At 47.2% G+C, this 13163-nt stretch overlaps 1 protein-coding gene across 1 annotated transcript; it reads right to left on the reverse strand.

Moving 5' to 3' along the window:
• Nucleotides 1-1513: 1513 nt before the first annotated feature.
• Nucleotides 1514-12382, reverse strand: CHCT1 (CHD1 helical C-terminal domain containing 1). Its single transcript, XM_066254550.1, has 6 exons — nt 12332-12382; nt 11126-11227; nt 10670-10845; nt 10104-10203; nt 6278-6440; nt 1514-1596 (listed from the first exon to the last, which is right to left on the reverse strand). The coding sequence occupies exons 1-6, from the start codon at nt 12380-12382 to the stop codon at nt 1514-1516; spliced, it is 675 nt and encodes a 224-aa protein (XP_066110647.1).
• Nucleotides 12383-13163: the final 781 nt, after the last annotated feature.

Raw genomic sequence — 13163 nt, forward strand, 5'->3', positions numbered from 1 at the left:
TTTTTTAGATTTTATTTATTCATTTTTAGAGAGAAAGAGAGAGAGAGAGAGAGAGAGAAGGGGAGGAGCAGAAAGCATGAACTCCCATATGTGCCTTGACTGGGCAAGCCCAGGGTTTTGAACCGGCGACATCAACATTTCAGGTTAATGCTTTATCCACTGCGCCACCACACGTCAGGCTAGTGTGACCAGTTTTTAAAAGCCAGAAATCTGTTGTTTTGAATGTGACATGTACTGAGTTAATATTGGCAAATAATCTTTTTAAAAATGTTTTAAGGAGGTAGAACACCATAAGTGGCAAATAAAACACATCAGTGGTCTGAATTCAGTGCACAGGCTGCCGACTTTTGACTGGGCTGCCGACTTTTGACTGCAGCTTTGAATCACCAACCTAGTGAAGACTATTGATGTTTTTCCTTTGATATGCCTCTGCCCTCTCTCAGTTCCATGCATTTTGCTCACAATCTCCAGAGCATCGCCCCAATACCTAAGTCACAACAGCCCATTTCACTGCTTGATATCTCCCTTGCCACTGTCCTCCCTCACCCCCCAAGTTTCCCACCAGATTAAGTTCAGATGATATAGACAGGTTGCCAGACTTCTTCTCCCTGACTTCAGGCCCACTCCCCTCCCCTGTGTTCTCCCCTGGTGGACCCACATCAGCTCTTTTGTTACCCAGGCCCCTGTCTCACCCCATTGTGATGTCTAATTTACATGTGTCTCCCCACTAGGTTGTGATGGTCCTTGACACACATGGCCACCTCTTGTTCATCTGTGTATGTGCGGGACACCTGCCACTCAGAAGGTGGCTGGAAAATATTCTTTAATAACTTTTTTGGGGGCAGAGACAGGGAGAGTCAGAGAGAGGGACAGATAGGGACAGATAGACAGGAAGGGAGAGAGATAAGAAGTATCATTCTTTGCTGCAGCTCCTTAGTTGTTCATTGATTGCTTTCTCATATGTGCCTTGACGGGGGTAGAGGGGCTACAGCAGAGAGAGTGACCCCTTGCTCAGGCCAGTTACCTTGGCTCAAGCCAGCAACCTTGGACTCAAGCCAGCAACCTTTGGGCTCAAGCCAGCAACCTTGGACTCAAGCCAGAAACCTTGGATTCAAGCCAGCGACCTTTGGGCTCAAGCCAACAACCATGGGGTCACTTCTATGATCCTGTGCTTAAGCTGGTGAGCCCACACTCAAGCCAGTGACCTCAGGGTTCCAAATCTGGGTCTTCCATGTCCCAGTCCGATGCTCTATCCACTGTACCACTGCCTGGTCAGGCTAAATAAAATTTTTAAATGAATAATGATTGTTAGCCCAGTAAAGTAGAGCTGTCTTAAGGATGTTTATTTCCCACCCCATTTTATGCATAATTAAGACCCAAGTGTCCCTTTGATAAAGATCATTTTCTTTTTTTCCCCTCATGGGTCTCCATCTCCCCAGGTGCAGAAGTGTTGAAGACAGACACGCGCTCTGGGACCCAGGGAAAACTGTCCTTTGGCTCTAGCCAAGTCTTCCTACGGGCAGGTCTCTGGAGTTTCAGGAGCTTCCTTAATCCTCTTTCTCTTTTTTGGGTTTTGAGGAAGGTTACTTAAAGAACCTGAAAAGGGGAAAGTCAGAGACAGTCCTGTTGACATCACAAATACTAAGAGAATCTCAGCCTGTGTGGTAAGGACCTAAAAGAAGGACAACAAAAATCTTACTTCCAAGCTATATCCATTATTATTTTCTCACAGAAATCTGTGGGGTAGGGTGATGGTATCACCCCAATCAACAAATGAGGGATCTCCCCTAGCCACAGAATAAGGAAATGACTTGCCAAAAGCCTGAGGCAAGGTAGGGCCACAGTCCAGACCAGACCCACATTTCTTGCCAGCTGGCTTCAGACTCTGATTCCTCCCTACTCCTCTCTCTGGGTTTCATGCCCAGTTCCCAGTATTTTGCTGCTGGACTGTTTGCCAACATTATCGCCATTGTTTTACTTGAGAACTAACTGACTTATAAACCTAGTGCTAAAGAAAAACCACATGAATTACTTTTTTTTTTCAAAAGGGCAAATTCTCTTCTTTTTTATATATATATTTTATTTATTGATTTTCAGAGAGAGAAGAGTGAGAGAGAGAGAGAGAAGGGGGAGGAGCAGGAAGCATCAACTTCCATATGTGCCTTGACCAGGCAAGCCCAAGATTTCGAACCGGCAACCTCAGTGTTGCAGGTTGACGCTTTATCCCACTGCGCCACCACAGGTTAGGCCATATTTGGTACTTTTAATTGCACAGATAGAACTCAGCTGATCCTGGTAGGTCAACCAGATAGCACAGTATGTGTTTTCTTATGTAACACACACTTGAAAAACATAACCTTATCTCTAATGTCTCCCCACCAAAAAAGAATCATTTAATATGAATTTATCCAGATTTTGATTTACAGTTCTGTTTATAGACAGAGGAGCAAGTTTAAAAGGTGCCAAGAGAAAAAAAACCCAACAAATAAAAAAGCAGAAAGTGGAACATTCTGCTGGACGATAGCCTAATCTCTTCAACAGGTCAAGGAGTAAAATGGGGTCTTTGTTAGGGTAAAAGAGACTGGAGACACACAACCAGATTAAATGCACAAAGTTTTAGAAACCAGTGTGTTAGGAAAACAGCTGTGTTAGGCTTGCTCACTTGTACTTTGCATGATTAGTGCATGAGCACATGGTGGAGCCACGTGTGGATAGTCTATATAAGGCTATGGGTCAGGTTCTGGGCCTATGGGCAGATGTGGCTCTTTTGATGGCTGCATCTGGCTCGCAGACAAATCTTTAATTAAAAAAAAAAAACACGTTAAAAATATAAAACATTCTGGCCCTGGCCGGTTGGCTCAGTGGTAGAGTGTCAGCCTAGCATGCAGGAGTCCCAGGTTCGATTCCTGGCCAGGGCACACAGGAGAAGCGCCCATCTGCTTCTCCACCCCTACCCCTCTCCTTCCTCTCTGTCTGTCTCTTCCCCTCCCACAGCCAAGGCTCCATTGGAGCAAAAAGTTGGCCCAGGCACTGAGAATGGCTCCATGGCCTCTGCCTCAGGTGCTAGAATGGCTCTGGTTGCAACAGAGCAATGCCCCAGATGGGCAGAGCATCGCCCCCTGGTGGGCATGCCAGGTGGATCCCGGTTGGGCACATGCTGGAGTCTGTCTGACTGCCTCCCCGTTTCCAGCTTCAGAAAAATTAAAAAAATAATAATAATAATAATAAAAATATATATATATATAAAACATTCTCATGTATTACAATCCATTCATTTCCTACCACTCATGTTCATGGTTGCGGGTGGCTGGAGCCAATCACAGCTGTCCTCCGGGACAACACCAAATTTTTATTGGATAATGCATAACGTACACAGGTCGTTGTATGGCTCTCATGGAATTACATTTTAAAATATGTGGCGTTCATGGCTCTCTCAGCAAAAAAGGTTCCCGACCCCTGCTATGGGTGCTTGCCCTCAGGGTGCATAAAAGATTGCGGATTGCCTGCCCACCACTGCAAGGGGCCATTTTGCTGTTTGTTTGCCCACTGCCATGAGAAGAGGTTTTCCCCTGCCTGTTTGCTCGTCTGCTGTTGTGAAACTCTATTAAATAGGAACGGCCCAACGCTTTTTTGTTCTGCAGTTTCTCTACTGTTGTCTGAATCCAATGTGGACCTTCCTGGCCTTGACCACCAGCATTACACAGTGCAAAAGATATCTTTGACTACTGGGGAAAATTTGAATAGGGCGAATTTGATCCAACATTTGATAAAATGAAAATATTGACATGGAAGTATAATTCACTGCAAAAAGGAAGTTCAAATCAAAAGTATACACATTGTGGTTTCATTTTGGTTAAAATACATATTTTATAAACATAACAAAACATTTGGAAAGTGCTAGCAGTGACAATGACAATGTGTTTATATTTTATTTTTACTGTATTATCTAATATCTAATCTGCATTATCTAATTTTCTATGATATGCTTATGTTTGTAGTAGGAAAACATTATTTTAAGAATTGCATAGCCTGACCAGGCGGTGGCACAGTGAATAGAGCATTGGACTGGGATGCAGAAGACCCAGGTTTGAGACTCCGAGGTTGCCAGCTTGAGCACAGCTCATCTTGTTTGAGCAAAAGCTCACGAGCCTGTACCCAAGGTCGCTGGCTCAAGCAAGGGGTTACTTGGTCTGCTGAAGGCCCACGATCAAGGCAATCAATGAGAAAGCAATCAATGAACAACTAAGGTGTCGCAACAAAAAAATGATGATTGATGCTTCTCATCTCTCTCTGTTCCTGTCTGTCTGTCCCTATCTATCCCTCTCTCTGACTCTCTCTCTGTCTCTATAAAAAAAATTTAAAAATTTAAAAAATTGCATGAAAGCCAAACTTCTTAACCTACCATCCAAAGCTTTCCCTATCAGCCCTGGCCAGTTGGCTCAGTAGTAGAGCATCAGTCCAGTGTGTGGAAGTCCCGGTTGGAAGTCCTGGGTTCAATCCCCAGTCAGGACACACAGGAGAAGCTCCCATCTGGTTTTCCACCCTTCCCCCTCTCCTTCCTCTCTATCTCTCTCTTTCCTTCCCGCAGCCAAGGCTCCACTGGAGCAAAGTTGGCCTGGGAGCTGAGGACGGCTCCATGGCCTCCACCGCAGGTGCTAGAATGGCTCCGGTTACAGTGGAGCAATACACCAGATGGGCCGAGCATCGCCCCCTGGTGGACATGCTGGGTGGATCCCAGTTGGGCGCATGCAGGAGTCTGTCTCTCTGCTTCCCCACTTCTCACTTCAAAAAAATACAAAAAAAAACAAAGCTTTCTCTATCACTGCCCCCCATCCTGCACTTGTCCAACCTGCTCTGCCATTCGCCTCGGAGCCCAGACTGACTGCTCATTGCCCCTCACCTTTGCACACACCTTTCCTCCCACCTCCTCCCCTTCCCTTCCCCACTTCTCCTCCTTATCTCTTTTGTTGAGGCCTGTCCTAAACTTGCCTCCTCTAAGCACCCTTTGCCCTAAGGCCTCAGCTTGCTCATTGGTAAAAGGAAGGTAATAATACCCATCTCATGGGATGCTGCAGGGGTTAAGTTAAATAGCTAGCCATAAAACACCTGGTACTGGGAGTGACTGGCCTGAAAGCCTGGAGCTCACCTTCCTCTGACTCAGGGACTGCTTGGTCTAGAGATCATCTTAATGACAGAGTGGTCTTCATTCCATTGTACATTTCACTTTCCCAATTTAAACTAGCACTGGGCCGGGGGCCCACACAGAGCCCAGGCAGGATTCTGGGTCTCCGTAGCTGCCTCACCCATGCCCATGGCACCTGACCTGCTCTCGTTCCTACTCTCCCACTCAGTCCTGCTGTGTGACCAGTGGACAAGGTCCCGAGGGCAGCTGGTCTGCGTTAGCCCCAGCCAGTCTGCCTTCAAGGGAAACACCTGGATCCAACTTAGGTCCCTACTCAGAGGTCTTGGGCAAAACTGTTTGCCTTCACTTTCTCCTGACAGTGGCTAAGTAAGAACAGCTGCCTGTAGACCCAGAAACCAGTTCCAGAAGGGTGAGGGGTAAGTGGCTCCAAATTCTTTCTGAACCTCAGTGCACAGGAGGGGTCTTCATAGGCTCCAGCCTTGGCTGGGACCCTTCTCATTGAAGAGTCCCTGTCCCCACCCCCACAGCCTTCATTCAGAGAGTCAGGCAGTGCAGTCAGTGCCAAGGTCAAAGCTGCCGGGAAGGCCTTTCCCAGGCCACTGGCTGGACTTCTCCTCCCTATGGGAATGAACCCCTCCCTTAGCCCATACCCAACCCAACGCCTCGAGTGGGTCCTGCTGCTGCTAGGATACTCCTTGAGAGCCCCCATTGTGGGCACTAGAAATGGTCGCTGCTCTGCTTCTGGTCAGATGGAAAAGCACCTTCACTTAAATGTTAACTGAAAAATGCAGAATTCAAAACTGTATGTATCATGAGGCCTCCGACACTGAAAGAAACACACCAAGACATTGATGGTCACGACCTCTGGGTGACGAGTGATTTCCCTCCTGATTTATACTTACCGGTGCCTCACCAACTTTCTATATATACTAAGCACACCTGTCAGGAAGGGGATGAAAAAGAGGGAAAAAAGTGTGGAGAAAGAGAAAGAAAACAGAAAAAGAAATGCAGGGTCAAAGAGAAGATGGAAAGGCAGGAAGAGGAATGTGCCCGGTGGCTCAGGTTGGGCCACACAGTGTCTGCTTGCAAACCCCACCCCCTTCAGGCATTCCCCTCACACCTAGTGGGCATTACCTCCTCCGGCATGGACCCCACCTTCGGCCTGCATCTTGGACAGCCTCTCCTTCATGCCACTGATGTTGCTGTGCAGTCCCCAGGCGCTGCAGAGCTTGGGCAGACTGTCTTCCTGGCTGCCCAGCAAGGAGCTCTCCGGAGCGTCCAAGGGACAGAATGCTGCCTGCAATGGGGTCACATTGTTGAGAAGACGGTGGAGAAGAGAGCGGCCAAGTGCCATCGTGCCAGCCCTGCCCTTTCTGGGAAACTGATGTGGTCTGGCTACACCAAAGCCTTGCCCTTGCCTGGCCCCAAAGGACGGAAAGTCACAGAGATGGGAGAAAGGATCATGGAGACATGGAGGCCAGGCTGCCAACTGCTTCTTCGGTGGTTCTTTACTTTAAGGTAGGTCCTCTGTTTTCTTTTTCTTTTTTTTTTTTAATTAAGAGTGCCTCGTGTTTGCAGTGAAGCAATGTTTTTTTTGTTTTTTGTTTGTTTTTTTTTTCTTTCTGAAGCTGGAAACGGGGAGAGACAGTCAGACAGACTCCCGCATGCGCCCGACCGGGATCTACCCGGCACGTCCACCAGGGGCGACGCTCTGCCCTCCAGGGGGCGATGCTCTGCCCCTCCGGGGTGTCGCTCTGCCGCAACCAGAGCCACTCTAGCGCCTGGGGCAGAGGCCAAGGAGCCATCCCCAGCGCCCGGGCCATCTTTGCTCCAATGGAGCCTTGGCTGCAGGAGGGGAAGAGAGAGACAGAGAGGAAGGAGGGGTGGGGGTGGAGAAGCAAATGGGCACTTCTCCTATGTGCCCTGGCCGGGAATCGAACCTGGGTCCCCCACACGCCAGGCCGACGCTCTACCGCTGAGCCAACTGGCCAGGGCCTGAAGCAATGTTTTAAAAGTCCTCTTCAAAATTAAAATTGAGAGCCTAAAAATATCTTTTGAAATGTTATTGCCTGGTGAAAATCCAGGAATCACTACAATGGTAGCCTCTGGCATTTAGAGGAGGACTCACTGAACTGAGCCACCCATTTGTGTTCAGAGGAAGAAATGCTGACCCGGAGAGCAGGAGGACTCGGTTAAAGCTGCTCAGGTAGAGAGTTTGGAGGTGGGGGTGGGGACTCGGGGCATGTTGAGAGCAGGGCTTCCCTCTGTGCCAGATTGTTTGAACCTGGCTCTTTGAATCTCACTGGCTATGTGGTCTGGGTCAAGTTACTCTACCTCCCTACATTTAGCATCTTCACTTCCACACTGTGGGCAGTAATCCTAATTACCACTTAAGGTTACTTTTGAAGATTATAGGAGAGAATATAAAGTGTCTGGCATGTAGAAACTATTATCTATGATTATTATTTTGGACCAGCTTCTCAAAGTATGCTCTGTGAACCCCTGGGGATCTTTAATATATTTTGACTCCACTGACCCCCTGCAAAGTGGGTCCAACTCAAAAGTGTAAGAGGGAAGCCGATGGACTCTAATGAAACCTAGTGTGAAAAGTTTGTTGATACAAATCTGAAAAGACTACATACTGTGTGATTCCAACTATGTGGCATTCTGGAAAAGGCGAAACTGGAGATATAAGTGAAAAGATCAGTGGCCAGGGGTTTGGGGGGGAGGTGGGAGGGAGACTAGGTGGAGTCCTGGGGGGTGGGGAGACAGTGAAACTATTCTATATGATACTGTAATGGTGGATACATGTCATTATACATTTGTTGAAAACTATAGAATGTACAACACAAAGAGTACACCCTACTGTAAACTATGGACATTATAAGTTAATGATGTATCAATATTGGCTCATCAATAAGAACAAATGTACTGCTTTAATACAATATGCTAATAAGTAGGGATAGGACGAAGTGGTATATGGAAACTCTCTGTACTTTTCACTCAAAAAAATTTTAAATGTATTCGTTGACTTTAGATAGAGAGAGACAGAAACATCAATCTGTATATGTTTCTGTATGTGTCCTAACCAGGATTCAAACAAGCAACCTTTGTGTATCAGGACTATGCTCTAAACCAGGGGTCCCCTAACTTTTTACACAGGGGGCCAGTTCACTGTCCCTCAGACCGTTGGAGGGCCGGACTATAAAAAAACTATGAACAAGTCCCTATGCACACTACACATATCTTATTTTAAAGTAAAAAAAACAAAATGGGAATGAATACAATATTTAAAATAGAGAACAAGTAAATTTAAATCAACAAACTGACCAGTATTTCAATGGGAACTATGCTCCTCTCACTGACCACCAGTGAAAGAGGTGCCCCTTCCGGGTGTGCGGCAGGGGCCGGATAAATGGCCTCAGGGGGCCACATGCGGCCCACGGGCCGTAGTTTGTGGACCCCTGCTCTAAACCAACTGAGCTATTCGGTCAGGGCTCCACCCAATTTTTGTGTAAACCTAAAACTGCTAAAAAAAAGTCTATTTTTAAAAATGTTTATTAATATGGTTTCAGATTCCACACTGCAATTAAGTAACTGCCACTTGTTGAGTTTTGGTGTGGTATCCAAGAAAAGCATCCATACTTATCTGAAAATGCTAATAAGCTACTCTCTCTTGCAACTACATATCTATATAAGGCTGGATTTTCTTGATATACTTCAACCAAATCAATATGTAATAGAAGACTGACTACAGAAGCAGATAGGAGAATCCAGCTGTCTTCTAGTAAGCTTGACACTAAAGAGATTTGTAAAAATTTAAAACAGTCACTCTTCTCACTAAATTGTTTTGTTTTGGAAAATATAGTTATGTCTCATAAGAATTATTTATGTTAATTATGTAATGGATTACTTACTTTTTTAAAAAAAATTTAATGTTTTATTGATTTTAGAGAGGGAGGAAAGGAGAGAGACAGACAGAGATGACAGGAACATTGATCTGTTCCTGTATGTGCTCTGACTGGGAATCAAACTGACAACCTCTATGCTTCACAATGCTCTCGCCAACCAAGCTATCTGGTCAGGGCACTTGCTTTTATTTTTAAATGGATTAGTAGATATACATTTTGAAATTTTTTTAAGTTTTAATTTTTTTTTTTTAAGAGAGAGAGAGACAGGAAGGGAGAGAAATGAGAAGCATCAACTTGTGTTTTCGGCACTTTGGTTGTTAATTGATTGCTTCTCATACGTGCTTTGACCATAGGGCTCCATTGAGCCAGGGACCCCTTTCTCAAGTCAGTGACCTTGGAATCATGTCAATGATCCCATCCTCAAGCTAGTGACCCTGCATTCAAACTGGAGAGCCTGAGCTCAAGCCGGATGAGCTTGCACTCAACCAGCGACGTTGGGGTGTCAAACCTGGGACCTCAGTGTCCCAGGTCGACACTCCACTGTACCACCACCTGTTAGGCATAGCTTTAATTTCTAATAGAGAAAATATCAATAGATAAACCTACATAAACAAATGCTTTTGGGAGGTTCTTAATAATTTTTCAGAGGGTGTAAGTCACTGGTTTTGGCAAAGCCAGGCCTGGCTCTGTGGATAGTCCCTGGAGCGTTTCCCAAGCTGCTGCGCCTTTCTGCCAGGCCTCAACCATCCCTACCCATGGCTCTGAAGGCATGTGTCTTGCTCATGTTCCCATTAGTGTGTGGGTGCGGAGGGGGAATAGGATCAAGAACTGGAAGCCGACTGAATCTGTCCTCTTCAGTCCCACTCTGAGCCACTGCAGGGGTAAAGTTAGAGACAGTGGGGTTTTCCTCAGGGAGTGGGCTGTGGGAAGGACTAGAGGGGTGCTGGTTTTAGCAGAAGGCACCTCAGTTCCAGGCCTCCCCCCACGGTCCAAGAACACACCAACCCACCCTCAGCCGGGCCCAGCAGGCGTTTTCTTGAGAGCCTCACCAGGAACTTAGTGTGCTGGTTGTTCTTGATGTACTTGTAGAGCCTGAGAAGCTGTTTTGCCTCCAACTCCGAGAAGAGGGAGACGAATCGCCACAGCATCCTGCAGGGGAGAAACCTGAGGCTGAGGGAGGCAGAGCTCAGCCTCTGCCCTTCAGCATCTGTCTGGCGGCCAGGATGCACCCAGGGAGAAACGGGCCACGTGCTGCCTCCTTGGTTTTCAGTTGGGGGCATGGAGATATGGGGTTTTTCAGACCTTGTGTACCCCATCCTGGTGATGAGCATCCATACCACACAGTCGTTGTTCAATCAGAAGTCATTCTCCTCAGGGACGGGGGAGTGACCTGGGAGTTTTCTGTCCACTGTGGGTACAACCATGGGGAACCAATGCTGCCCTGAGTGCGTAGAGAGCCCTGCTCTTCCCACCCCGTCCTCACCATGCCCACTCCAGGATCCCAACTCTCTCATAAAGATGAAGGATGAGGGGGTCTTGACTGCGGTGTGGCCTTCAATGTAGAGGGGGTGCCCCAGGAGTGGGTGTAGTGGGAAGGGCAAGGACGCTGCCCTACTTTTTCCAGTGCTTGATTTCCCAAGCTCGGCAGTAATGCTGCAGGAAGGTGTTGATGTGGTCACCGAGGACCACCAGGCTCTGCTTCATGTACTTGAGTTTCTTCTTCTGGGGAAGGTCCTTGGGCAGGTACAACTTTCGCAGGAACTTCTTTAATGGCCTTAGATATTCTTTACACTGAGGGGGCAACAGGTGAAGTGAGGGGCCACTGGAGAAAAGCAGCGGCAGATGGGCAGCCCCAAGTAACTAGCAGGTTGGTCCAGATGTCCCCCTTAGGACCCAGGAAGGGTTACATGTGTTCAGTGGGGTGGCTGCCGTCAATGTCTTACCCCACTTCTTTCTCGAGAGGATGACAACTGGGGAATGAGCTTTGGATCTGAGGTCTGCCAATTTCTGACTCAGGTTTCCTGACTGGTGGGGAACAGGGGACAGGGTCCCAGGATGGCTCTTTACTCACAATTCTGAAGGTACACTGGTCCAGGCCCTTGGCCTGGCACACAAGTGAGCCTCTAGCAGGGACGGTGCTGGAGCTCCCCTCCGAGCAGAGTGTATCCATCACCTGGGAGGAGGCAGGGTTGGAGGTCAGAGGGTTTGGGCTACAGCTCGTGAGGGGCAATGCTGGACAACCACTGATCCAAATGCCGACCAAAGCCCTCCTCCGTTTCCACTGTGAACTTTTCCTTGACCCAGCACTGAGACGAGTGAGCCTGAGCCCAGAACCTGTCTCTGAGAATCCCTGCTTAGAAAACCTAGAATGTCCAAACCATTTTTTAAAATAATAATTATAGCATAGTACACTAGCTAACTTTTCAAAGCACGTGATAAACATTAACTCATTTTATTCCCCCACAAATCCTATGAGCTTAGATATCATTATCCCTGGTTATATACAAGACTACTAAGGCACCAATGGCTGTCATCAGTCCTTGGAGGAATGGGCAGGGATTCGTTTACCGAGTGCCTAAGCCCCAGGCCCACTTCTTTCTCTCCCTGACCCTTAGCATCATGCCACTCTAATGGGCACTCCGAAAAATGTGTGAGGATGGTAATGATGAGAAGGAATTTGCTGACAGAAGTGGGATAAAAAAAATCTAATTAATAAAGACAAAGTGACTGTGAAATAATACTTGAAGTCAGAGCACAGAATTAGGTTGACATGGCTGGGTTTGCACCTGACCCTTTCAAAGCCTCTCAAAAAGTGAGCATTAGTTCCTGCCTGTGTTCAGGGCAAACAAGGAAGATCCAGGCCCAGACCATTCTGAAGAGAGAGATCAGGATAAGGGAGGGAGGTGGATGGACAGGGTACGAGACAAAGGCTCCTCCTGAGAGAGGGGACTCTGGCTGATCAACTTTATAAACATATCACACAACCACGCACTCAAATGCATGTGCATGTGTACACACAGGAGAGACTTTGTTTCTTTATAACCAACAACCAATCCCCTTTACAGAAAACTTCCCACCATCTTGCAAGTAGTACATGTCCTTTAAAGGGATCTATTTGAATGAATTAACTTTCTCTTGTTCTTTTGGCTTCTTGCTAACTCGTGTACCTCACCAATTTTCTGTCCTCTTCCTTGAATTTCATAATCTCTGCTTTCTAAAACCAGCCCCATGTGGGTCCTCCCTTCCTCCCTTCCTCTCCCCCCCAACCCCATGTCACCTTTGCTAAAGGCTTGTCTCCTTCCCCTCCTTGCCCATCTGAGGGCTCCATCACAACAGGTATGCTGGTGGGCTCCAGAGTGGCACTCCTCACGTCCCCTCAGGCTCTGACCTACTGCTTCTGTGACCCTGGTGTCTCAGGGAGTGGGCAGGGTGGGTCTAGAACTCAGGTGAAAACCATGGCAACTACTAACACAGAACCCAGCCCCCTCCCCTTCCAATCCCTCATTCTTCAGGGTGACCACCAGCCTTCTCCTTCAACTGGGAACTGGACTAAAAAAGTGAGCAAGGTGTACTGGGAAGACCCAGGACTTAGAGTGCACAGCTGGCCAGGAGATGCCGGCACCCCTTTTCCCAAGAGGGTCAGGTGCTGTGGATTTTGAAAACTGGTAAGGCTTCCAAAGAAATTTTCCTGCATGACCATTCATGCCACCTCAGTTACACTGTGGGCTCTCTGAGAGTGAGGACCAGGATTTTAACAGTCCTTTCCGGATTTGAAATGAAGGACTAGAAGGTCCTGAGAAAATGGAATACAGCCAATCACTATTGAGCTAGAGCTTCTCTTCTATCCCCGGTGGCCTCTGAGATGTTAAACCCAATTGTGTTGGGTGTTGGTTGTTAGTTGGTTTGTGGTGGTGTTTTTAGGGGTGTGTACAAAAATACTAGCCACCATGTATTATCTCAATAAACCCTCAAAACAGCCTTACCTGAGGTAAGGTACCAGTAGAGGTCCCATTTCATAGAAGCGGAGTTGCCTTATATCCGCAGCCAATAAGTGGGGCGTGGCGATTTCAGAGTTTCAGTCGGATTCTGAAAGCTCTGGATTTTCCCAC

This window comes from Saccopteryx bilineata, chromosome 2 (genome assembly GCF_036850765.1).
Source record: "Saccopteryx bilineata isolate mSacBil1 chromosome 2, mSacBil1_pri_phased_curated, whole genome shotgun sequence".
In the NCBI taxonomy this organism is placed as follows: Eukaryota; Metazoa; Chordata; class Mammalia; order Chiroptera; family Emballonuridae; genus Saccopteryx; species Saccopteryx bilineata.

Bases quoted from the DNA above. Each gene is read 5' to 3' on its own strand.
- CHCT1 (XM_066254550.1), bottom strand. From the start codon at position 12,382: ATGGAGCCCTCAGATGGGCAAGGAGGGGAAGGAGACAAGCCTTTAGCA. The intron at 11,228-12,331 runs GTGACATGGGGT...GCCTCCTCCCAG, and splicing joins GAGACAAGCCTTTAGCAAAG to GTGATGGATACACTCTGCTC. The intron at 10,846-11,125 runs GTGAGTAAAGAG...TTGCCCCCTCAG, and splicing joins ACCAGTGTACCTTCAGAATT to TGTAAAGAATATCTAAGGCC.